Source organism: Leptosomus discolor, chromosome 25, assembly GCF_034619465.1.
Source record: "Leptosomus discolor isolate bLepDis1 chromosome 25, bLepDis1.hap2, whole genome shotgun sequence".
Lineage (NCBI taxonomy): Eukaryota > Metazoa > Chordata > Aves > Leptosomiformes > Leptosomidae > Leptosomus > Leptosomus discolor.
Window position 1 is genome coordinate 2,752,624 of NC_141415.1, and position 26,603 is coordinate 2,779,226.

General features: G+C 45.5%; 1 protein-coding gene across 1 annotated transcript in view; it reads right to left on the bottom strand.

Annotated features, from left to right (window-relative positions):
- NSF (N-ethylmaleimide sensitive factor, vesicle fusing ATPase) overlaps nucleotides 1-24,616 on the bottom strand; it is a 71,848-nt gene extending 47,232 nt beyond the window's left edge. The window contains exons 1-7 of the mRNA XM_086477890.1: nucleotides 24,534-24,616; nucleotides 18,530-18,629; nucleotides 15,729-15,768; nucleotides 9,991-10,157; nucleotides 8,722-8,829; nucleotides 8,008-8,083; nucleotides 2,584-2,739 (exon numbers count right to left, since the gene is read on the bottom strand). Coding sequence (XP_086334016.1) covers nucleotides 2,584-2,739; nucleotides 8,008-8,083; nucleotides 8,722-8,829; nucleotides 9,991-10,157; nucleotides 15,729-15,768; nucleotides 18,530-18,629; nucleotides 24,534-24,616 — 730 coding nt within the window. The remainder of the gene's footprint in view (nucleotides 1-2,583; nucleotides 2,740-8,007; nucleotides 8,084-8,721; nucleotides 8,830-9,990; nucleotides 10,158-15,728; nucleotides 15,769-18,529; nucleotides 18,630-24,533) is intronic.
- Between the last annotated feature and the right edge of the window lie 1,987 nt (nucleotides 24,617-26,603).

The following is a 26,603-nucleotide window of genomic DNA, read 5'->3' on the forward strand; positions in this document are numbered from 1 at the left end:
AGGTGGTAGATACACGTACGGGAACAGCGTGGGTAGGGAGAAGTGAATTGCCCCTTTCCAGGGCAGCAGGAAGCTATGGCAAGATTTAACAACCAGCTGAAGGTTTCTTTTCTTGGATAAACCAAAGATTGTAGCATCAGAGTAGTATTTACACCCTTGGATGATATGGTTAACTAACGTTGATTTATACGCTCCAAACCCAGAACATTCCTTCGAAGTTAGATAAACCACACAGAAATTGCAAGTAATTTTTTCAAGGGTCTACAGAGCCTCTATGTAGTTATGGGACAAAAATATTTATTGCATTTGGCATGGAAGTTGCAGTCTGTGAGCACTGGGCAAAAACCAGAAATGGGTGAGCACTGGAACACCAGATAGCAAGCAAATTCTTTCTTTTCCTTTCCCAATAAATTATATGCAAAGGTGAACAGCTGTCACACTGACATTTCAGATCTGAAATATAGTTAAGAGCAAGTTATAACCAAGGCAAAGAAAATGAATGTCAGAAAGTTTTGTTTTTTCAAATTTCAGATAAGCTCTTTAGCCCTAGGGTTAATCAGAGAGCTCGAGAGCTCTGTTTGGAGTCTAACTTCTTACCAGAAAAATGTTTCTTTGTGCAGACTGTGTGTAAACACACACAAGTAATGGTATATGTATTTACACAAATAATACAGCACACCTTTAATTCATTGCCCAGGGTAATCAAAATACTAGTGGTCCTTCAGAGAATCTTTTTCTTCCTGTATTAAGCAACACCAATTAAGAAGAGGAACCATCTGAGCAGCGCACCCTGCCAAACAGCTCCACAGCCTCAGCCAGCAGCCAGGAAGGTTTTCTGACCTTCTCCACAGGTACCCAATGGAGATGTAGCTCCTCCACGGCAGAGCTAGCTGCTGCACATCGTTACCAAAGAGTGCCCAGCTGTCAGGTTAATTCAGCTAACGCTAACACCGAGGGGACGCGATCGTAGCCTGACACACGACTGCTTAGCAGGCTGCCAGATTGCGCGCAGCCAGGGAAGTCGAATAGGTGAAGCTACAGCAAAATGAAAACAAGCTCTAATTATCTCTAGCCTACTAACATATTTCTCATCACAGTCCAGAGAGACTGATGAGAATTCCCAAAGTCTTTTAACCGCCACATATGGTCACAGCTAAGGACTCTGCACTGCAGCCATGAATATACATCACAGTTGCTTCAAAAGGTAAAAATACTTGAAGTAAGTGGTGCTGGTCCATCCAAAGGCCAGCTGTCAGCAACATTTCTGACCTGGACACAACACAGTGTCTCGGTAAAAGCTATTCTTTCCACTGCCAACACCATTGCTCTCACTTCCTCTCTCTGCAGAGCAGCTAAATATTTAACAAATTTAAGCATTTGATATTCTCAAGCAGAGGCAGAGAAGTTACGACTTGCTCACAGCCACAAAAACCAAGAGAACCAAGATCAGCTCCCAGAAGGCCTCGGCTACCAGATCGATATGAAGTAAAAAGGCAGGAGAGAGAGAATCATACACTAATTGGATTTAGCCTAGAGGGTTTCTTCAGTGTTTCTCCATAAGTGTTCAAATCACTAAGGAAAGACCTAACGCACCTCACAGGGAAGTTTACTTTAACATCAATTCCACGAGCACTGGAAACGGACACAGCCACACGCAAACAGGACGTATCTTCTGATGAAAATCTGTTTTGTAATCAAAATCTTGATTGCTTCATTTGTGGGGAGAGGGAAGGTGGATCAAGAAATATAAACATACACAGAAATCATACAGCTACGGATTCCAAGTTTAAATATGAACCCACAGAGATTATATTTAGAGAACAAGGACCAGCTATAACATCCCCAGCCACTTTATGTGACAAAATAAGATATCTGCAGCTGCATATTGCTTACTAAAAATTAAAACCATTTATCTGCCTGCCAGCACATGTTTACAAAGTAATGGGACTGCCTTCCCTTCCCCCGACCCAAAAAAAAAAAGTTATATTTAGAATCTGTGCTTTTATTTCACAAACTCCGAGACGTGCCATGGCCTGTGCATCCTCTCCAGCATTTCCAATCCCACTAGGCACAGATCACACAAGATACTCTATTTATTGGGCTAACGCTGTGAGAAGGACATCGGTTTATAGTGCAACTGCCAGGACAACAGATATTTAATATATAAGGCAGGAGGATCATTAAGACAGAATTTCCTTTGAACAGTACAGACAGCCCACGGCCAGTATGTCAGGAACACGAGCATTCAGCCTCACTGCTGTGAATAAAGGAAGCATTCAAAAGAATAGGGAGCATTTGTGTTCCAGCAGAAAAGTATTCAGCCAAATCCTGTATCTTAGTCATTCAGACACTCCATGTGTTGAGTATTCACCTTGTTTCTTTGTCCCCCCTCTCTAGCCAAGTAACAAGAGTATGAAAGACATTCAGGAACAACAGGAGAAGAAAAGGCTTTGTTAGTCTACCAGATCCCTAAGCAATGGCCATGTTATAGCGTCGTAAGATTGTTAGTTGACATCTGGTCTTTACAAACCAGAAACAGGCCGCATCCTGCGCCCCAGCCACGCTTCTCCAGATCACACTCACCCATTTGCTCCACGATTTCCGGTGGAAAAACTCGAGAAGCAAAAGCTCGTCGAAAAATATCTGAGAATTCTTTGTCGAGGCCCCCAATGCCCATTTTCTCAAAATTCCAGTCTGGGTTGATGATTGACTGGCGGTTCTCCTTGGTCTTTGATTTACCTGCAAAAAAAAGAAATCGTTTCAAACCTGTAGCTCAGCAGAATCGGAGCACGTCGAAGTACAAACGCCAGAACAGTTCTGCCAGGGCAGACCCACGTCCAGCTAACCCCATGTTCGGTTTCACCAGGTCTAGGCAGGAGGACACGCCACGACAGGGATGCCACGGGCAGCTCACCAGACTCAGCGTGCTTAGTAAACTATTTTCCCGGCCTTCCAGCCGTCCTGTTCGGGGATTTCTCGAGCCACACGTTGCTCCTATGTATTTACGAATCCACAATAGATTTCTCTGCCACAAGTTTACCGAGGTCCCCTTGGAGCCACGTGAACGTCGCACCCAGCGTGCCCTGCAGCATCCAGCTCACCACATCTGCTGCTGAGGGCACAACCGAACACCTCCTTTGGTGTGTCCGAGCCAGCTCCTACCAGCTTCGTTTGACATCCCCCAGGTCTCATACCTGAAGAGACAGTAAATAGTAGCGGTATCCACTCTCTTTCAGGCGACCTGGGGTGACTGGTTTGTCCTGTATCATCCCCAGTCGTGCCTTTCCCAGGCAGAGCAGTCCTCACTTGTTCTTCCTTCCTTACGCAGCAGCTGCTCCACCATCGAGCACCTTTGCTTTCCTCTCAGTCTTCTCTATTTCTACTACATCCTTTGACAGACAGGCAAACTGGAACTGCATGCACTGTGGTTTGTTTGTATCTTAAATACAGGTACAAAATTATGCTCTGCTTTGTTCATATTCCTTTATTAATACTGTGGAACAATTCTTAGCAACCTTGCTTAAAAATTCTTAACAGAGTACAGGCTGCTGCTGAGCATGGGTCCAGCATTTCCTTCAAATGATCAAACCTGGGATCTTGGCCCAAAACAGCAATCATTTTTGACTGAAGTTAGGAGGGTTCTTCCTCCCACACATCACTTTACATTTATTTATAGTGAATTTCCTCTGCCATTTTATTTCTTAGTCACTGAGCTTCATAAGAGCAAGCTGTGTCAACCTCATTACTCAGTCTTTTTTCCAGTTTATGAATCACAGGATGGTTTGGGTGGGAAGGGACCATAAAGACCATCTCGTTCCAACCCCCCTGCCATGGGCAGGGACACCTCCCACCACACCAGGTCGCTCCCAGCCCCATCCAGCCTGGCCTTGAGCACTGCCAGGGAGGGGGCAGCCACAGCTGCTCTGGGCAGCCTGTGCCAGGGCCTCACCGCCCTCACAGTGATGAAATTATTACTATTATTCACTAATTACAATGAAAAACAAAGGGCCCAGCAGAGATTCACGCAGAACTCTGCTGGCACTGGCTATTTACTTCTACCCTTTCATCACCCATCTACTCACACAAGGATCCCTTTCAGATCTCTGCTTAGATTCTTTTCACAGAAACCTTGATAAAGAACTTTGCTGGAAGAGCTTTGAAAAAGCAGCAGACTACATCAGCCCTTATGCCCTTGCCTTTTGATTCCTGTAGTGAACGCTGGTGGGTTCAGGAGGTAGGACTGCCCTTACAGAAGACAAGCTGACCCTTCCCAGTGCATCACCTTTATAAAAATATCCACTAATTCTTTATTACAGTTTCTGTTGATTTATTCTGTACAGATTTCAGGTTCAAAGCTGTGTAGCTCTTCAGACATTCTCTGGAATCACATCATTCTCTGAAAGCACATCACCATCTTCCAGTCCTCAGATACAAGAGCAATTTTAAGCAAGGTTACACAAAACCTTGGTCAGCTAGTTCCTTTACAACTCAGAAGAGTAAAAGCTGGTCTTGGTAAACTACCACCGTTCATTTTGCCTGTTTGTTCCAGAACCTCTTCTAGAGCTACTTCAAGTTGAGCCAGATCCCCTAAGCACAGGTCCTGCAGTCTCCATGCAGCAGTGGAGCAGCCCTCGTCCCCCTCCTGCTGACAAACCACACACGTTTTTGTCCTGCAGACCTCCTCAGTCCCTTTTCAGAGACCTCTAAAGTAATCGGGGCATTCAGGAGGCAGACAATAAGCACAAACGCTACTTTAAGAATACTGCTGAGATGCTAACAGTCAAATCCGTGTAGTCTCACCTGATGTTTATTTGGGGGAATTTATAAACAAGCACTGAATCGGTTAGATCGATGCCTGCAAACGGCTTTCAGCATCACCTCTTTGCTCAGCTACTGGTGAAACCAACAGTAACACAAAAATCCAGAGAGAAAGCAAAGACTCCGAAGATAATCCTTAACTCACGCAGAAACTGGATGTCCTGTATTTTCTTAGACTTACACAGTGCTTCACAGGGCTGACCCTGGGGATCATTATCTCCCCTGAAAAGCCAGCCATGGCCAACTACCACTGTGCATTTTGCTGATTCGTTCCATGACCTCTTCTACAGATACTTCAAGCTGAGCCAGACAATGAGTTAGCATTTAGAAGTCCCGTAAATACACTAAATAAGAGCTCTGTGTTAGCTGAAGCAGACTTTACTAATCCTCAGTCTAAACACACCTGGGATCAATACTTCAATGCCTGCTGCAGCAAACCAAACAAACGAGAACGTGCCTCTAACCCACCCCTTGGGGACACCATGGCAGAACATATAACACAGCACTAACACACGGTACCATGCAGGGCAGCAGTGAGCAGTTGAGTCACCGATTACCGTGTGTTTATTATCTCACGGCTCCACGACAGTTTTTAGATCAGACCACTGGGGCAGGGATGCTCCTCTCCTGTAGAGCCTAGCCTACACTCCCCCCTTCTGGCTGATCACGGTAAAATTCTTGCAGATTGAATTAAAACATCATTCATTGGTTTTATTACCCACAATTTTATGCTAAGTAGAATAAATAGAATTGATTTTTTTTAAAAATAATTAAAATTCTCTTCTATTGAAAAAATAAAGGCCCTTTATTGAAGGCAGTGCTCAGTGACACTTTACTTTTATCTCCTCTCTGAGAATTTAATTATTCAGAACTTTACAATTCTCCAGAGACTAACAAAGCACATTAAGTAGCTCTGCCTCAGATCAATGAGGAGATTAAATAAGGCACCAATCTGACAGAAGTAAATTGAGGCATAAGCAACTCTTTTGTCTTGTCTGCAGGCAAAGAAATTGAATCACAGTGAAGGATTCCCATTTCCAATCCATCAGCTCTCCCATAGGACCACCCTTCACACCTATGCACAACAGGAGGAAGATCACAGGTCGTTATATGGCTTTGAGTATCAGCCAAGTCAAATATCGCTGCTCGCTCTGATGCAATAAACAGGATTATGTTAATACTCACCTCAAGCTGTCCTATCAAAACACCGTAAAAACTAAACGGGCCGTAATCACAGGTATGAACTAATTGCCCACGCAAATTTCATTAAAACCTGTCTCCTTGTTAATATGTTTAATTACAGGCATCTACAATTCAGCCTACGGACCTCTGCTGGGGCATTTTCAGCCCAGATGATGGGCTGCGCTTTCAGACAAAACCGTCCACAGAAGATGCAAGGTACGTGGTTCCGCACCAGCCTCGCGGCTCCCCGTGAGCGGGGAGCGACTGCAGCACGCGAAGCAGACGGCGACAGAACGTGAAGTCACGAGCCTCGCGTTGGAGGGAAGACGGCGCTTCAGGGCAGCACCAACACTCAGCCTCCCCTACAAGCTCCGGCCACGCGGAATGAGTTGAATTGAACTTTCCTCAGTGGCTGCTACGCTCACAGGTTTCATTTCTGTAATGAACACTGAGTATCCGCAGTCAAGCAGAGCTGACTGCAAAAATAGGAAGTATTAAAGCTCATCTGAGCTGGCCAGGCTCACTGAACCCCCACTCACAGCAGCCTTCACCTGCCACTTCTCATCTGTGGAAGAGCAGCAGCAAGAGGAGACATTGTCTTAGCTCATGGACTCCGGGCAGAGGGAACAAAATAGGAAAAGAAAGTGAGAAAAAAGAAAAATAAGAGTGTCTGTTCAAGTACAGGATTTGAATCACACCCAGAAAAGAATGCCTAGAGCCATATTACCAAGCAAGGGAGGTATTTGCAACCATAGGCTTGCTAAGTATCATCCACTTCCTAACACTGGTAAGAAAAGGAATAGCCAGACTACCAGAGCGTGTACCTGTGCTGCAGAACTGCCACCACGGTCCCAGGGTACACACAAAGCCAACTGCAGTGAAGGGGCCCTCACTGCCCTCTTGGTGGTCCTGGTCTCCATCATTCAAGCCGGTGGCACTACGGGAATGCACTGGATTCCTCCCCTAGCTCTACACCAGTTTCCTTCTAAATGAATGTGAGGAGGACACATCAATTATTCCCCCATTTCTTTGCTAGTGAAGTCTGAAATTGTACACAAAGGTTTGTTTTGCTGAGGTTTGAGAAACTTTTTTTAAAAAAAGGTCATAGTTTTGTTAATAATCTTGCTGCGTGCACCGTGAAACACACACAACGAACCTGCTGCGCTGTTTTGCAGCCGCCATCGGTTTCTGAAGAGCAGGACTTGCAGAAGTAAAGAAAACTGAAGTGCTCTTCAGAAGCTGCCCTCTCTCCTTGAAGAGGAGATCTCGTTAGAGAGGGGATTTTCAGAAGTTTTGCAGTCACTTTGAAGTTTTGGCTACACATTCAAAAAAGTTCTCGATTTCCCATTCCCCCCACGTTTTACTTAAATTCAATTAAAGAGGTGTTGGCTTGTTAGCCTCCCTGAAAATATCATTCTCTGATGTTTAATGAATTAAAATATTTCAACTAGTTACCACTTTTTGCTGATGCTACTGTTCCACAGTGCCTTTCTAGTCTAGGCCTAGGAGTGCAGGTTAACTTCTCACCTAACTCACTCTGCTATTGTCAGAATCTCTCAAAGTCACACTCACCTTTTCTCCTCCCAGCTCTGGGTCTGCATGTTTTAGACACACTGTGCCGATAAGCACGGCATAGAGACCCACAGGACTGCTCTAGTACGTGGGTCAGCTGTGGAGCTTCATACTGGGAGGACAGTGACTTTTACAGAGCTCCTGTTTAGAAGCAGCAAAGTCTGCTGGAGGGATCACGTCTTCTCAGTGCAGTGGTTTTCAAGAGTCCTGAGCATCTGCAAACTGCTTTCTAAAGGGTGCCACGGGTTCCTAAGGGATCAAATCCAGTCATCATCTCGTCTAAACAGATACCAGGAGACATTTTGAGACGCAGTTTTCAATGGATTAGGTCAACTGATGTAACCAGAAAAAGAAACTGAGGCATATAAGTCTCTGAGGCCTGAAAAGCAGCAAACTTCAAGCATTACTTATCTCTTTGGATACAGTGGAGCTTACCGATGAGATTGAGAGAGGAGTTCTCAGCTTTTTCAAAGGCAACTTGGCTGTTTCCAAGAACCAAGCCAACCTCAATCTGCAAAAGGGAGGGAAACAAGTAATTACGTGAAGCTCTTAGGCTCAACTTCAGAGCCTTAGGCATCTCCAGGCACACCTCAGAAGGCAAGAAACAGCAGCAAAGGCTCCACTACAACAGTCGTTGAGAAGAATGTGAAATACCAACACCCCTCTAAAACTAACATTGTTGAATGCAGCAGCTCATCAGGTGTAATACATTGGCTTTTAAAAGTTCTTTGTTTAGTTCAAAACCAACTGCTTCATTTCAGCAAGATCTAGCAAGTAAAGAAAATAAAATCATGTCCTTTCTACAGAAGGACAAAAATCAAAACTGGACATATCTGGAAGACAATAAGCTCAAGAGAGGATGTTTCCATGAATTAGTACAGAAAGACCAAACGATATTCCTTGCGTCTTCCGCCAGCTCTGCGCTCTAGTGGGTGCAACTCTAAGCTCCCAACTACACAAGCACAGGAGATTGCACTGAACTGAACACAACGCTCCTTATCTTCTCCGGGGCAAAAGACACAGCCAGATGAAACAAGCCTGCAGCTTCTCCAAATGGAGGTAACCTAAATTCCTCCTTGTAGCAAGATCTGGCCAGTACTTGAATCTCTGCAGTCCCTAGGGAATGAACATGAATTCCTGTGAGCCTACCTTCTGCTTTTTGCTTGCTCCAGACTCTCCTTTCAGAATGCTGGGGTCCATAGCTTCCATGTCCTTTACCAACAGGCCAAAAAGTTTGTCATTAAAGCTGAACACAAGCTGTCGAAGGAAAAAACAGAAGGGGATTTTAACTCATGGAGGATTTGACAAGGCTACAAAGATTTGAAGAGAAAAAAGCCTGAAGACTAAGTTCACCACCCAACAAATTCCACATAGTTTTTGCCCTGTAAAGGTCTGGTGAACTGAACCTGTCCTTTTCATGTCCCGTACCTAAAGAGTAATGGATCAAAAGTAGCAGAACATGAAGTCAATCGGGAAAACTCAAAAAAAAATTCTCCTTCTGAGAAAAGCTTGTCTTCCCCTCACCTTTTCTCCCTGGCTAAATGTTCCGTGCCATCTCTTGACATTTTCCTCTCCCTTTAAACATTGGTGCTAGGCAGGGAGAACAATTTAGCTCAAACCTTTTTGATCTTTCGCACTTCAGTTTGACAAGGACACTTCAAAAATAGTGCTAGAACAACGACAGACAGAATGAATATCACGAGAAACAGCAAGCTGCCGCTACACAACTCCTTTCCTCCACGATTACATTTGCAACTGACTTTAGATTCAGACCCTGCAAGTTGTAAACTGCTATGAGAGACAGACCTCAACCTGTCCCGAGAACATGGCAAACCAGAGACTACTGCAGACATTCGCAGAGGCAGAAGCCCAGCTGCCGCAGAGCTGAGGAAGGCTCTGTTATAGGGACATCAGCCCTCAGAAATCCCCAAGTCAAACGCTTCATAGCTATTGTACCACTGGGGTCCATGGAGTAGCAATAAATGTTACAAGAAAATACACGGCACTTGAAAGGTGCTACTGAGAACTAAAACTGGTGTCCATTTTTATCTCATATACCCTGAAGAGAAAAGTTACTTCTCAGAAGGTTCCAGGGGCTGCCATCCTTATATCCAACCAGGCCACAACAAAGAACCCAGCTCTCCCCAGCCTTGGGATTTTCCTCACAAAGACAGATTTCTTTAGATAAGGAAAAGGCAGATTTTAAACCACTCTGCTCATGCTCTCAGTGAAAGTCACCATGGTTCAAGTTCTCATAAAGAAACCATTCACACGGCGAACAGTCTCTGCCCGTGAGCTGCCCTTTGCGGCTCAGCGCCGGCACCGAGGCATTCTTCAGCGTTTTACATCCCTGCGGCACACACGTGCGCCTGTGGCTTAAGAACGTCTTCGCCTTAAAAACCAAACCAAAGCCCACACCTGCTGGCTGACTGAGAAGGCTTGGCTGTTGAACTGCTGGATGAATTCAGCAGCCATCTTGTCTGTGTCGTAGGGGTTGGAGTCAATGCTCTTCTTCTGCAGAAAATCTATCTCGATGGTCATTGTGCCAATGCACTGCTTAGCCTTGTCGAAGGTGTATAAGGAAACTGTTAAAAAAAAAAAAAAAAAGAAGAAAAAGAAACAGGACATTTCAGAACAGCAAGATTCCACCAGTATTAAACATACTAAGTTTGGCAATACATGTTCTTCCATTCAGAATGAGTACTTAATAAAACTGAATATATCCTTTCTGATAGAGACCCTTATTTCTCTTGCATCCATGTTCTACTACAAGATCACTAAATATGGCAAATGTAACTCCACTCCCTGCATTTCTTTAAAAACTCTAAATAGTCTCCTTTAAACCAGCTCAAACGCCATAAAGCTTTGGGGGATGAGGACACTGAAAGCAAATTCACACATGCTGTAGTACCACAACAGCTATACCCACACCCGAGGGTTTGGAAGACATGTCTTCAGAAATCCCAAAAGCAGGCATTGAGAGCAGCGTTGCCCAAAAAAGCAATGACAAGAGGTCATAACTGGTTTTCTGTAGCAGCAGATCGACCAGCTCTTCTCCAGATTACGTAGCAAAAAGTTAGGTTACCACAAATTCAAGTGCTGTAATACAATCTATGAGGCTCCTACAGCCCAAAACAAAGCATCAACTACCCTTCATTTCTGACACAGAAGAAACAGCCACTAGCCCAGGGGCATACTTGGGTGTATCCTAACATGGCCCAGGCTACCTTCAGTGAAGCAGAATCAATTGAATCGCCCTTGAAACGGGGGCAGAAAACAAAGTGGCATGGAAGGTACTTCATAGTCATTGCCAACTGCACCAAATCCACACAGGCCTCACAGAATCCCAGACTGACAGGGGTTGGAAGGGACCTCTGGGGATCACCTAGACCCACCCCCTGCCAAAGCAGGGTCACCCAGAGCAGGTCGCACAGGAACACGTCCCAGAGGGTTTTGAATGTCCCCAGGGAAGGAGACTCCACAACCCCCCCGGGCAGCCTGTGCCAGGGCTCTGCCACCCCTAATGAAAAGAAGTTTTTCCTCATGTTGAGGCGGAACTTCCCCTGCTCCAGTTTGTGCCTGTTGCCCCTTGTCCTGTCACTGGGCACCACTGAAGAGCCTGTCCCCATCCTCTGACACCCTCCCTTTAGATATTTATAGGTGTTGATAAGGTCCCTCTCAGCCTGCTCTTCTCCAGGCTAATGAGCCTCAGGTCTCTCAGCCTTTCCTTGTAGGAGAGATGCTCCAGCCCCCTCATCATCCCTGTAGCCCTCCGCTGGACTCTCTCCAGTAGTTCCCTGTCCCTTTTGAACTGGGGGGCCCAGAACTGGACACAGCACTCCAGATGTGGCCTCACCAGGGCAGAGTAGAGGGGGAGGAGAACCTCCCTCGGCCTGCTGGCCTCACTCTTCTTAATGCCCCCCAGGATGCCATTGGCCTCCTTGGCCATGAGGGCTCATTGCTGGCTCATGGTCAACGTGCTGCACACCAGCACTCCCAGGCCCTTCCCCGCAGAGCTGCTCTCCAGCAGGTCACCCCCAGCCTGTACTGGTGTGTGGGGTTGTTCCTCCCCAGGTGCAGGACCCTACACTTGCCCTTATTGAACCTCATGAGGTTCCTCTGCCCAGCTCTCCAGCCTGTCCAGGTCTCGCTGAATGGCAGCACAGCCTTCTGGTGTGTCACCCACTCCTCCCAGTTTAGTATCATCAGCAAACTTGCTGAGGGTACACTCTGCCCCTTCATCCAGGACCAGGCCCAGGACTGACCCCTGGGGAACACCACTAGTCACAGGCCTCCAACTAGACTCAGCACCCCTGATCACAACTCTCTGAGCTCTGTCCTTCAGCCAGTTCTCAATCCACTTCACTGTCCACTCATCTATCCCACACTTCCGAAGCTTCCCTATGAGGTTGTCGTGGGAGACAGTGTCAAAAGCCTTGCTAAAGTTGAGGTAGACAAGATCCACTGCTTTCCCCTCATCCACCCAGCCAGTCATGCCATCACAGAAGGCTATCAGGTTGGTCAGGCATGATTTCCCCTTGGTGAATCCATGCTGACTACTCCCAATAATCTTCTTTTCCTCCACCAGTTTAGAGACAACAGCCAGAATGAGCTGTTCCAGGGATGGGGGTGAGGCTGACTGGTCTGTAGTTTCCCGGATCCTCGTTTTTGCCCTTTATGAAGACTGGAGTGACATTTGCTTTCCTCCAGCCCTCAGGCACCTCTCCCATCCTCCATGACCTCTCAAAGACGACAGAAAGCGGCTTAGCAATAATGTCTGCCAGCTCCCTCAGCACTTGCAGGTGCACCCCATCGGCGCCCACGTATTTGTGAGTGTCCAGTCCAGCTAAGGGATCCCTAACCCAACCCTCCTCGACCAAGGGGCACTCTTCCTTCCTCCAGACTTCCTCTCCTACCTCCAAGGTCTGGGATTCCTGAGGACCAGCCTTAGCAGCAAAGACTGAGGCGAAGAAGGCAGTCAGTAACACTGCCTTCTCCGTACCCTCCATCACCAAGGCACCTGCCTCATTCAGCAGGAGGTCCACATTTTCCCTGGTCTTCCTTTTGCTACTGACATTTCAAGGTACATCACTCAAAAACAAGGGGCCACTTTGAGCTGTTGCTGCTGGAGGAAAGAGGCTGGAAATGAAAGAAGAGCTTGGTCCACAACTTCAGGGATACAGCCTCAGCAGAACTGAACAGAAGGACAGGATCTCACAAAGCCCAGTCCTAATAACTCACAAACCAGCCTGCAGCGAAGGACAGAAGCGGATGTTTCTCCAGAAGACTGAGGAACATTATAGGTTTGCCTTGAATCTAGAGAAGAAAGTCTCATCTGATACAGCAGTCACAGCTAAGGATAAAGCAGTAGGAGGTGAATAAGGGAAATGTACTTCACACATAACCTACTATTTCCTAGCAAGCCTCTTGGCAGTAGAACGGTCCCAGACTAAATCTGCAGACTCCTGGGAAGATGGGATGTCAAAACAAGCATCCAGCATGCTATGGTACAGGATTCGTTCAAAACAAGAGAATAAAGAGTGCCTGTCTCTTGCCTAAGTTGGTACCAGAAGACACACAGGTCATCACAGCACACACGTTTAACATCCTTCCCGGTGTAACAACAGGCCACCTAGAAACGAGCTGTCAAAGAAAGATCTTCCAGGAAGTAGGGATAAAGATGAAACACTAAACCACTTCCTGAACTGAGGTCTATCTACTGTATCAACGAGTTCTTTCAAAAAGGGGTCTGGCAGCAGGGTTATCACATAAGCCATAGCTAACGAAGGAGGGACTTTGGTCCTGCAAGGGCACAACAGGAGCAGTTCTTACCTCACGGGTCACTTCAGGGCAGTTATTTCCTTTCACTTGCCTAATCTCAGGGCTTTGTCAAAGAAAAGCTTCTGGAAAGAGTATCAGTCCCTGGGATCTGGACACATCACACAACTGAGGTGTCAACTGAGTAAGATTAGTCCTTACATCAAGGACTGAATGCTGGGGATATCTGGAACAGAGGAGAACAGCAACGCACCACTGGCGAGGCAGTCCAGTAAGCAATACAGAGCACCAGCTTCAAAACCCTGGAACATCCTAGAAAGAGGCAGGCTGAGGAGGCAGCAGTGACCTCCTGGTGCCGAGAATGCAGCTGAGGCAGCCAGCCCCCCGCTCCAGGTGTGCATCTCCAACTGTAACACGGGAGCTGACAAAGCTGAACCGCACTGAAGGCAAGACAACTGCAGCCACTCACAGCGCTCAACCTTCCCACAAAGGCAAACTTACAAGATTCACTCCTGGAAAACCATTCCCATAGCATTAGGGGCTCAATGGGACTCAGCTTCGCTGTACCACTAAGCAGTGGACCGCATTTAAAACTGACATTTAAAACATACTTTTCACATTAGTAGGGGAACAAGAGAAAAAGAGAGCCCTGGTAAATCACTAGTTTCATGACTACTTCTCCCTACCTGTAGAACAGCTTTACAAATCCTCTATACTCAGCAGGGAGTCATATGACATTTAGTCACTCTGCATAAATTTACTGCATTATTTTTCTTAATACATGCTCCCACATAGTTGGTAAGTTTATAGCAAGGTCTAGTACAAGTACAATCACAAATCTGCTCTAACAGTTAATCATGCTGAATATTAGTGTTTCTTTCCCCAAATAACTTGAGTACGAAAAAGCATTTATCTGTAAGCCAGCTGGCACACGTTACTGATCAGCAACCAAACAAGCGCAAGAAAGAAATGAATTTATGGGTCTCCATAAGGTATATTATGGGTCTCTCATGAAAGGTTATTCTTCAGTTCAAAAAACAAAACAAAACAAAACAAAATAAGCTAGCAAAAAGATCCAGCTTCCAAGCATGATCTGTGAGGCACCTAGTTGTGCAGAGAGACAAGCAGACCCACTCTAGCTCGTCACAGCAAAGAGATCCACAAAGACTTCGCTCAGGTACTACCCATGCCCACGGACTTGCTGAGACCAAAGGAGCTGAGAAAACAAACCGCCAAGGAGCGAGCTTCCCTAACAGTACCTCACATCCACAGCTCTGCCACTTCTCAGTCTAGGTGCTCCTTACTTTTTGACACAGGATGCAGTCGTTAGCTCTGCCCACAATCCTCACGAGAGGAGAATTCCCTGGAATCACCGTGAACACCCCAAATAGCAAAACAGTGGCCTAACGAACAGTTTGCTCCACCTCAATGACAGTGAGCCAGCCAACCATTAGAGCAGGGCTCACCACAGCATCCCTGTCAAGGGAAACGAGGAGATGGCTGCCCCCAGGAGCACACAGGTAATTCCTGACAGTCAAAAGAACAGACAGGATCCATTACCTTGGTCTGCTGTTGTAAAGAACATGGAGACCCTCCTATGACAAGCTGCTGCCAGGAGTTTGGCCAATACTCCAGAAGCTACAGACAGATTAAACAGCTGCACTATAACTGACAGTGATGTCAATCATTCATAAACCAGAGGTAACGGTGACAGACAGTACAAATAAATGGAAAATAGACCTGCAAGCTGAGGGACGCAAATTGGTCTCCTCTTTGAACACTGGCAAAGGCTTGTCAGGCTCAATTAAGACCTGTAACTGGAATATCAATCTTCAATTTGCACAAACTCAACATGGTATCCCTTTCCCTTCTTCATACTGCAGAAAATTCCAGTCAGTTATTGGTGAAAACACCAGTGCTACTCACAAAGCTCATCACTCCAGCCATCCAGAACACACTGCTGGCTTTTGGCAGCTCTTAGCACTAAAACCTCCCCATTCTCAATACTCAAATTTAGATACAAGAACAGCCTCAGCTGTTTTCTGTTAGCTGGTAAGTGTTCTCCAAAGCCATAAGGACAGACTATCCAGGACATGTCAAATGTTCACATCTGCACATGGCCACTGACGTCCCCTACAGAGCTATGCTGATATACTAGCAGACGTCTGAAGGTAACAGTCAAAATAGTCCTCCAGGTTTCAAAAATGTTAGAGACAGAAAGCCCACAGATACAGACTCCCTTTCAGTCATGAGGGCCCCACATTACCTGAAGAAGGGCTGAAGATCTGAGATTTTCCAATTCAGTTTCACTTCAGTATGAGGACACAGAATTCAGCTTTTACAAACACACGTCATGATCGCGCTGCTGACTGACTTACCGTCTATCTCTTGTCCGATGGAAAGTCCAGCCCATTTTCTCTGTAAAAACAAGACAAAAATTTCAGAAAGCCTGTCCTTCAGTAGAACAAATGTCCACTCCAAGTCAGCACCCTCACTCAGAAAAGCAGGCTCCCCCACGAGAACCTTAAGAAGCAGCAAAAAGGGGCAGAATGGGATCTTATAAAGACCCTCAAAATACCAGCAAACAAGTTAAAAACTTGGCGTCATCTCCATTAATAATTCCATTTTCTGACCTCAGGAGGTTGTTCTGTCCAACCTCTTTCATGTTACTGGTCACCCCACTGCCTCAAAGGCCAAAGTTATCTACTGGATAGGGCTTTTTGTCATTCTGCACGTTTTGTACCAAAGCTCAGGTCCTGATCACACAACAGGTAGTGGAAGAGGCAAGACAGACTGTTACACACTCCATGATCATTGTAAAAGCTTCCGTGTACATACCAGTCACAGGAAATGGTTGTAATGTGCTTTAATGTATATGACGTAATATTACCTAAACCAAAACTTGTTCAGAGAACCACCAAGAACAAAACTGTTCAAGCCTTTGGGTCCCTTCAAATTCCTTCAGAAAGACTGGTGCAGCACAGAACTGCACGAAAAGTGAGAAATGGTTCAATAATTATGTGACACAAAAATCTATGACCTTTACTATGTCAAAAGTTCTGGATAATTGCAGAAATGGCATTTTTCCAATGGCTCTTGTGTTACAGATTGGCCAGTGTGTATTTACAGTCCACATCTCAGGCTATGCAGTACCCACGGTCTCTCAACTATCTAAACCTTAGGGAGGCACGAACCACGAAACTATCCAAGTAACATTACACAAGGCTCTGGTAAGGGCACATTTGAAATGTTGTACTTTATGGTCATCTATGTTTGGCTTTTTATCTGGAAGGAACAAGTCTGGGAGAAGTAATACAACAACCTCTTTTAAAAAATGAAAATTTCCCCCCCTACGCCCTGGCTGATACGCTCATGGTTCAAGCTTAAGGAAACAATTCCCCTGGTGTAACAGAGATCAGCCTGTTAGAAAGCAAAGCCCAGAGCAGGAAGTCTTACATGTACTTACTGGTATTCCCAAAAAGGTGAAACCAAACTATGTTTCCATAGTTAATCTCATGCTTCACAGCTTCCACTGTTTACCTGCAATACCAGGAAAAATTCTCCCCCTCCCCTTGACACTCCAATTCTTCTGCAACAGATATCCTAAGCTCACCTTCACCTGACAAACCAGGCACTGGTGACCACAAGTGCAAGAATGGTGGCCAGGCACCCCGGGGCTCCTGCCAACACTGGGCTTTCCTTACACCCTCCAGGTTAAGCCTATGAAGCCTCTCCCTCAATTTCAGGACAGGAAGGAATGCTGGCCAAGTTCTGCTAGAAAGATTAGCGAAGACCTTCTCTGGGGGAAGAGATAGAGCTCAGTTCCTATGGTCATTGGGTGTTTTGTGCTAAGAAGTTCATCATCCCTGCACGGCTCCTCATCTTTCGGGCTCTGCAGTACACAAAACTGCTCATGGCTTTCGGCTGCAAAGCCTAAGAGTTAAGACTATCACAGAGTAAAGGTGGTCAAGAACTTCATGTGCGTAACGACTGCACACCAAACAGACTTTCTTAGAGCCCGTGTCCGCTACATGACCATCCATGAACACATAAGGTAAACACACATTTTGTGTAACACTGGTTGCAATTACCCAAGGCTTCTAGAAATACTGGAAATGAAGACCCAGCATCAGGAATACTCAAAAAAACATTCATCTACCAGTAGCTCTAACATTTGCTACCACAGGTCACTTTTTACAGGTAGGCAACCTACCTCATTCCATAGCAGAAGAGCTCTCCCAGCTCTACAACAGCTACTGGCATCTACAAAAATCCACCCTAGACCATGAGTGCAGCTGCTTTAACCCTGCAACAAAAGTATCGTCTACTGATAGCTGCTTTTCAGTCCGGGCATCACAAACCACAGCTAGACATATGGTTAACATAGCACCCTCTTCGCCCACTCATCCGGACAAATCTGAATTTGAACAACATGTCAAAAAGCAAAAAGTCCTATTAGGGCCCATGCCAAGACATCTGCTGAGGAAAAGAAGCGTTCGCAGCACAGAGCCGCGGCTTCTAGACCAGTTACTAGCAGGAAAATACGAAAGCATTAAATCAGAGACCATGACTGCTGCAGTCTTACGTTATGCAACTCGCTGGGTAAGCCAGTTAAAGGCTACAAGATTCATTTTTGTATTTAGAAGTTAATTGCATCAATGATTTATTCTAAACATCATTTAACATGTGGCAACTTGACTTAATTAAGACAGAGGAGACCAGTTAAACCTATTTTATGCATTTCATTGCACTTTTAATCTAAAAATATTAACAATGACTGAATATAGTCAACAAAACTTCTAGCAGGTCTTTAAAACAGCAGTACAGCAACAAAAACCCTTTAAAGTCAAGGGAAACCAGGCAACAATACAGACTCACAAGGAATAGCAGACATTGCTTAGGCTTTTGAAATAGTTTGTTTCTGGCGGGTTTTTAAAAGGTTAAATTACATCTTTTCTAGTATCTTTATCCCACCATGAGCTAAAAATAGATCAAAATACTATAAGCAAGTTTGCTTCAGTTACAGTAAAAGTCTCCTTGAACTTTTCCTGTCAGAAATCAAATTCACAGTGTACATTTACGCAGACATCTCCCTCCAATTATGAGTCATCTTCAGTCCTGATCTCAAAAGAGATTTTGCTTATTCTACAGCAAAACAGTAAGTCAAACCATATAGTACCTGGGGCAAGCTGAATGCGATGCTGCCAGGAACGACTGAGGAATGGGTTCTCAGCGTGAAAATGTACTTGTGGTTGGGAGAAGTCTTCACAACAACATGTCTAGAAGACAGAACAGTATTTTACTTCAATATATACCCAGAAGGATTTTCCACTGCAACAAGCCAGCTTCCATCTGGTCCTATAAAGGGAAAAACAACAGCTTTACACCTACACCATGTTGCAGGCACACAGCGGTCTTCCACATGAGCCCATCACCTTCAGCGGTATAACGTGATCTCAAAGCCCAACTGCGAGACATTGTATTGATAATTACTATCTACATTTCCCCACCAGTAGCCCTTTACTTCCGGAACTGCACTATACAAATGCAAGAGAACCAAACCACAACCACAAAGACCAAGGCTGCTGTATCTAAAAATCAACACTGGTTTCACACCTCAAGCGTCTAATGCCAAAGCATCAATATTTTACCCCAATACAAGCTGTATCCCCCAGCTGTGATTTCAACAAGAAATAGATGTGAAACCTATCCAAGGATCTTAGTATATTGTTTAGAAGTTTGAGTGCAGAAAAAAAGGGAAGGAATTTCTGTACGAAAAGTAAAATCACGCAGGCACTGGGGCTGTTCGTCCTGTTTGCTAGAGGCCAACAGATCTTGAACTCAGATGGCATCTGTAGACCAGGGAGACCATTATAAAAACAGAACAACGCAAGCAGTCAGCAGACCCAGCAGCAGCAATTGCATGTGCCACTCTGTCACCCCAGAAGCTAAGCTGTCAGGAACAAAGATACTCAAAAGCTGCTTATAGTTATCCTCAGACTATGCCTGATAGCTCTTATCATGGGGCAGGCAGACTTCTTTTTGGCATAAGAAAGCAGAACAAAAGGGAGATGGGATTTGTGTGCACTGGTGGCAGGGGCAATGGTGGAATCGGGTTTCGCCCCATCATCTTCTTCACAACTTCTGTACTTAACTACCCACAGGGTACGCGAGGCCACCACCTGCTGTGGCGTTCCCCTCTCACCAACCCTCTTCTCCATGGTCACAAACTAAGATAACTCTGCTAGCAGCCACGGCCCACGCTCCTGGCCATCCTCCCTCCCTGGCAGTGAATGCACTACACGCACATATGCTCCTGTATCTTCATCTGCATATGCACAGCGGATCCAGCACCATCCCAAAGCAGTTCTGCTGCACACGTATACATTGGCTACATCGTGTGTGCATAACAGCTTCAGCCACATGGTAGGGAAGAACATATGGCCCTTGGAGACGAGAGGAAATGTGTGGCCTGCATAGCCAAAACCACCAGACAGCACCAGCTTTAGGCCAAACAGACCGGGAAGCTTGCAAAACCTTTCCAGGAACCACTAGCGCTTGATGGCACAGCAGGGTAAGGAAGCATTCTAAACACACCACACCGCGACACGGTGGACCAGTGGCTTGACTTTTCACTGGTTCTGGCCCTGAATCATGCATTAGCTGCTTAAAACCCCAGCCACAGGGATGTGTACCCGTCCTCTTCCATCTCCTCCTGCCCCAGGCATCAATCCAGAAACCCGCTATAGGCGGTATGGTTCCCCGTAAATCTTACAGGAGGAGAGCAAGACATTTAATGGTTCTTCGTGGTTCTTGAGGACTGGGAGAAAGCAGACGTCACTCCTGTCTTCAGGAAGGGCAAGAAGGAGGATCCAAGGAACTACAGGTTGGTCAGCCTCACCTTAGTCCCCAGGACAGTGACAGAGCAACTAATCCTGGAAGCCAAACATATTAAAAGAGAAGAAAGCGACTGGGAGCAGCCAGCATGGATTTACAAAGGGAAAGCAGGCCTGACCAATATGATGGCTTTCTACAATGAAATGGTGAGCTCAGAGGATGAAGGGAGAGCAGTGGATAATGTTTATCTCAGAATCAGCAATGCCTTCTACCTTGCCTCACACAACGACCCTTGCAGACAAACTGATGAAATACAGAGCAGGCACACGAGCAGTGCGGTGGACTGAAACCTGTCCGAACCGCTGGGCCCAGAGGGTTGTGATCAGCAGCGTGAAGCGCCGCTTCAGGCAGGTCACTACCGGTGTACATACCCCAGGTGTCCACAGGGGGCCAAAACTATTTAAACTCCCCCTTAATGACCAGGATGATGAGACTGAGTGCACCCCTAGCCAGCCTGCGGATGACACACCTGCTGATTGTGCTGCTGTTCAGAGGGACTCGGGCAGGGTGGACACGTGGATTGACACAAATCCCATCAAGTTCAACGAGGGAAAATGCAAAGTCCTCCATCTGGGGAGGAATAATCCCACGCACCAGTACAGGCTGGGGGCCAGCTGGCTGGAAAGCAGCTTTCAGAAAAAGACCTGGGAACCTGTGGACAACGAGCTGAACATGAGCCAGCAACATGCCTTTGCAGCAAAGATGGCCAACAGCGTTAAGAAAGAACATCACCAGCAGGTCAGGGAAGATGATCCTTCCCAGATGAAATGTTGCTCCAAGGACTATTTCATTTTAAATTGAGTAGTAGATAAAATAAAGAATCTGTCCAGGAAGCAGGGACCGAAATCAGGAGGTTTCCAGCACAGAGTGTATCAGCCTGAGTAATTCAAATTAACATCAGTGCACAACAAGCTGGAAAGCAAGGTATTATGTTGCAGAGCATTAGACAAACATGCCTGTAGGCTAAATACAAGCACCAGCTACGCTACTGGAATACCTCACCAGGAAATACACTTGATGACAAATAACACCCTACTAGAAGTAGCTCATCAGACAGTAAAAGATCCAAGATTAAAACTTCTTAAGACTGAGATGGATCCTGAGCAGTGCACTAAGTTTGGCTTGAAACACAACAGTGACTTCAACGTGTACAGATTTCAGCATCTCTGCAGGAAGAAACAAACTCCACAACTGTTGGGTTTCACTTCAAAGAAGCAAAATGCAAGAAAATGAGGATACCTAGTAAAAATACCGGGGGGGGGGGGGGGGAGAGTTGTATCCACGAATATTTGACATAAATTAAAATTACTATATTTGAGCACACCATTCACCAAAAACATTTCCTGCAGACCAGAAAGACAGTAAAGCCTGACAGCAGGCAAATGGATGACAGGAAGAAAAAAAGAAAAGAAAAAAAAAAATCAGCTTTCTGAAAGAAATCTAGCCAAGCAAGATTAGGAGAGGTCAAATCCTGACAGGTGCTTTGAGAAAAATTTGCAAAAGGCACAGGAACAACCGTGTTTCTTCTTGGAGAGAGCAGGAGCAGGCAGTTTACAACAGGCTGTAAGCAACCTAAGTATTAAGAATGTTCAAAATAAGGCAACAGCAGGAAAAACTAAATGCATTTTCCTACATTGATGTTCACCAGGAAGGAGCTTGGAGACCTCATGGAGACACATGGGGGAAATGTCAACCTCATTAACAGCTTCCGCTTATAAATGAATAAAAAGAACAATGAGTCACACCAGGGCCAAGTATCTCCCAAGAGCTCTAAGAGATGAAACTGCTGACCTAATTTGTGTGTAAAGCCTTGCCTGAAAGGACCAGAACCAAAACACTGCTGTGGTGCCAGTTCTTAAGAAGGGCTCCAGACTGGGCCCAGGAAACCGTTGGCTGGTCAGTCTGCAGGCCAGGCTGAGCAAGCCAACAGAAACTACAACAGCTATCATTAACCATTAGTGTGCCTGTTAGCTTTCACACCGGTGAAGAAGGAGCACAGCTTCTGTAAGGGAGAGGACACCAGACGTATCTATGCAAAGGTGCCAGTAAGCACCTGAACAATATGGGCAGATATTCCTCTGGTGCATGTTTGGAAACCTGTGTAAATTATTCAGCAGGGCTCCTCAAGGGCTCTTTGGATAACTAAAAGGGCATGAGATAAGAGGGATGGTCTTCCCATGTAGAAGGCAGGAATAAAAGGTAAGAATAATTAGACAGTTCTCCAAAAAAAATTGCCACTGAGATACCCTGTCCTGGCTTCCTCCCAGACTGCTGTCCCCTTCACCACCTGGGTGTTTTCAGCACTTGTTTCTCTCTCCAAAATACACCAGGAGTCTTCAAAATAGAAGTATGTCACAGGAACTTAAGATGGTGCAACTTATCAAACCAACACAGTACTATAATAACGCACTGCATCTCAGGAACTCACGCATCACAGAATGGTGACTCATACTCGTCCGACTTACAGGATGTGGAAAATGAAGCATGAAAAGATCTACAGAAGCATCCCGGGGATAAACCATCCCAGTGATCCAAGGTCGAACTCCCAGCTCCACACCGTGAGCACCAAATGGAAGTGTTACAGCAAAGCCCTCGGTGTAACCGTGACCAAGAACCAGCCTGCGCAGCCCGTCGTGGTTGGGCTGACACAAAGCAGATCTGCTGACTGCCTGCAACTCGCTGCAGCAGATCACAAGGATGGTCTTGCTCAGTGTATCTGCAATGCAGCAGAATGACTACATCCTTCAGCAGCAGCTGAGGATCGTGATGTTTCTCTCTACTCCAGCCTTACACTTTCCGAAGCGATTTATAGCATCTGCTCACAACCCAACACATGCTGCTTCCTTTATGAGCCCCAATTGCTTGAAATAAGCAGCCCTCCGGGGGAGCATCGGCACAGCCGGAACCACGGCCAGCCTGCTCACCGGGCAACTCTCGGGATACTGCTGCCTGCACGTGTCCAAAAATGTGATGAAGGAGGGTTCTCAGCGTGAAGGGAAAGCAGCCAGCGGCTGCAGGGCTGGGAGCTGGGTCCCTCCAGGACATCCATATTTGAGGAAATTAACATTTTTATAATGCATGAGGTACAATGCTCAGTTCAGGTATTTTTGTAAGTCAAATTACTTTGCAAAAAATCCACCTGGGGAAAAATATCATTTGAAGAGACCAGACACTACCTTGTCCAAGCAGATACTTTTGCCTGCTTCTGACTAAAAATTGTGCTCGTTTGGTGTTTTAGGGGGGTGGTTTGGTTTGGTTTTGGCATTTTACACTAACGCTGGCTTGTGAAATCACAGTTCCGTTGATCACTGAAGGGCCAGGACAGCTCTCCAGGGTCGCAGCACAACAGACTGACAGCACAAAGAGAGGCAAGTCTTAAAACACATGGCTCCCTTGTTGCCTCGGTTCAGAGCCACTCCGTTCTCCATCCTCAGCAGAATTCACCTGGGCTAGGTATTTTATGCTAAGGCCCTATGTGTATCATTCACATTTTCAACATTTTTTCCCCATTTTCCAAACCCAAGCTCTTCCTCCTTCTGCTGCATGTGATACTCTCTCTTTCCACCAAAATTAATTACTTCTGTCTACAACCTACATATTGGAATCTTCACGAGAGCCACCGTACAGTTGCAGCAAAGCAAGGAAACTGATTATTTGAATTGGCTTCTTTTAATACAAAGCCCTTCTGTGTGGGCTGAGCTGAAAAATTAATGTTTTTTCTATCTCTCTCACAAAAGTAAAACCCAGAGTCAGCTTCTCTCAGTCATCCCAGAACTGTAATTAAAGAATCCAAATTGTTGTGCCCACACTCTGTGCCTTCCCCTTTCGTTCCTGTGCACGAATCCCCTAGAACAAGAGAAGGTTTCTACTGACTCCGCTTGGCGCTCCAATATGATGCGAAAGCAAGAAGATGCCCTTAGTAACACAATTAAATGATAAAAATTACTTGAAATAGTTCAAATATTCTATGTAACAGGAACAACAGCAAAAACAAAACAAAAAGATCAAAAAAAGTCCTTCATTAAAATAGCAATTGTAATTAGTCAAGTGGATCCAGTTCCCAAGGAAGAAATGCTTCAGAGAAAAATTTACCACTTTTTTAGTATTTACAGTTCTGAGAAAGATGCACATTTAAATTTCTGGTCTCTAAAGACACAGAAGTTTTGTGAATTAACGTACTGTATTCACCTTCCCAAATCTGAAATTTCATTCCACTTCCATCCACATTTTGAAAACAATTCCTTTTTTTTTGGTTAAAAGTTGAAAGAGCAACAATGCACACTTACTGCCCAGACTGGAAGTCCTTCTCATTCACCACAGCACAGTTGGTTAATGACAGTTCATCAGTGGGACATCTTGCTGCTTGCATAGGCTACGAGAAAGAAAGAGGGGGAAAAAATCATCAAATAACTCTTTTTTCCTTTATTAAGCCAAGCCTCAAAACTTCTGTAAACACAAAGTAAGTCTCATGAGTACTGACGTACTCTGAGAGCCACTGACATACTCCGAGAGCACCCACCGGCACTGACAAGCTCCTCTCTCTCTTCAAGGTTTATCCAAATGTTCTATGTGGCACAGATATTTGCACCCAAAAGCTCTGCATTTTGTGAGCGTAGCATACCCCACATTTTCTAGCATCCCTATGAAAAATACTTTAAAATTACCTCGGAAAAAGCCTGCAAGGCAAATGCTGTTAACTTGCCAGTGAGCCCTGGTCTTCACGCGACTTCCCTGAACCCTGCCCCGAGGCAGCAGGTAGCACACATTCACTGGAAGGCGCTGCTGGCCGGGTAGCAAGACCGTGGGATGTTCTGAAAGCTGGTAAGGCAAAGCGGCCTCAAGACAGGCCAGTTCCACTACAGCCCCGGGTAACCCCATCCCGTAATGCTGTGCTGGGCTAGAGAGCCTATGTGGGGAAAAGAGGGTGGAGTAAGGATGTCACCTTTCTTCTTCCCTGACATTACTCAGAACTCTGAGCACATCCATTCCAGATACACACACATACTTGGAACAACGCAGCGCAGGGCAGCGCTGAAAGTCCGCAGGAAGGTTTCGATCCCAGCCAGCTGCTATCCAACCCCACGGAATCTCTCTATAAAACTTCCCAAAAGAAGTATCACAATGGAAATAACATTTCCCACTCTATAGGAACCACCACAGATCAGTAACAAAGACAAGAAAATTAAGTTAAAGTCAGTTCCAGCCTACTGCTATTAAAAAAATTACTGCAACAACTTTTGGGGGGGTGTCCTCCCCCCTCAATTTTTTTTCTGAAGCCAAAGGAGCAATCCTCTTTCAAGATTCTCTCTTTAATTTCCGCACACACACACACACCCCCCTCCACTATTACTCATGAATCAGCAGCTAAAATAACCAAATACCACCACTCTCAGCCCAGGCTGCGCCATCCCATTACAGGGCAGCACCCGGGAGGAGGGCGGCGGAGGAGGAGCCTCAGCCCCATCCTACATCCCTAACCCTGTTTGCCTCTGCAGAATTACTCCACAGAACAGTGGTTGAAAGATGAAAATTGGGCTCAAAATGCCTCTAGAAGTGGATGCTGTTTTATTTTTTTCTAATTGCAAGATGTTTCTCTCATTAGCTATAGACTGAAAAAACTTACAAGTGGAGAAAAGCCAAACTTGACCCCCCAGGATGTCTCTTTCAGAACCAAAGCACAACTCTTTGCTTTGTCAGATCCAAATTTGCAGGCGGTGCAACAGAAACTATTTGTCAGTGTCAACCTATTGCTAAAAGCAATTCAGAATGGATTTTCCCTTAAGACATCCTTAAATCCCAGCAACAAGAGAGGGAAATGCACTGATCCTAACGCACACATCTAGATAATTTCCCAGGAGTTAACATCCTGCTCAACCTTTCTCCCCCTACCCCTCTGGGCCATCTGAGAGAAGAATCAGAGAAAATTCATCTCTGTGCGGAATGAAGCAAGCCTGCCCTATAGCTCAAATCAACTTTTTATGTCGCAATGTAATTCTTCTGGAGTACTTGCTATTTAGAAAAGGACTAATTCATTATTTTTACTGAATAACGCTCAACTGCCCTTGACATTTGTGACAACAGAAAAGGATTCCATTTTCAGCCTTGAGATAGATTTATCCGCCTGAATCTGAAGTGTAATAAGAGACTCAATTAAATATTCTTGCAGTGAAAAACATGACCATCAGTGGACTTCTGAAACACACAGCCTGCCTGTTAAGGCTCACCATCTTTGGGCACTTTGCACAAAAAAGCATTACCCATTTTATCATTTCTCCTTCCATTTGCGAGGGGACTATTTTGCGAAGGGCATGCCCTGATAAAACGCATTAGGTAGGATATTTCTGGAGAAAACTGAA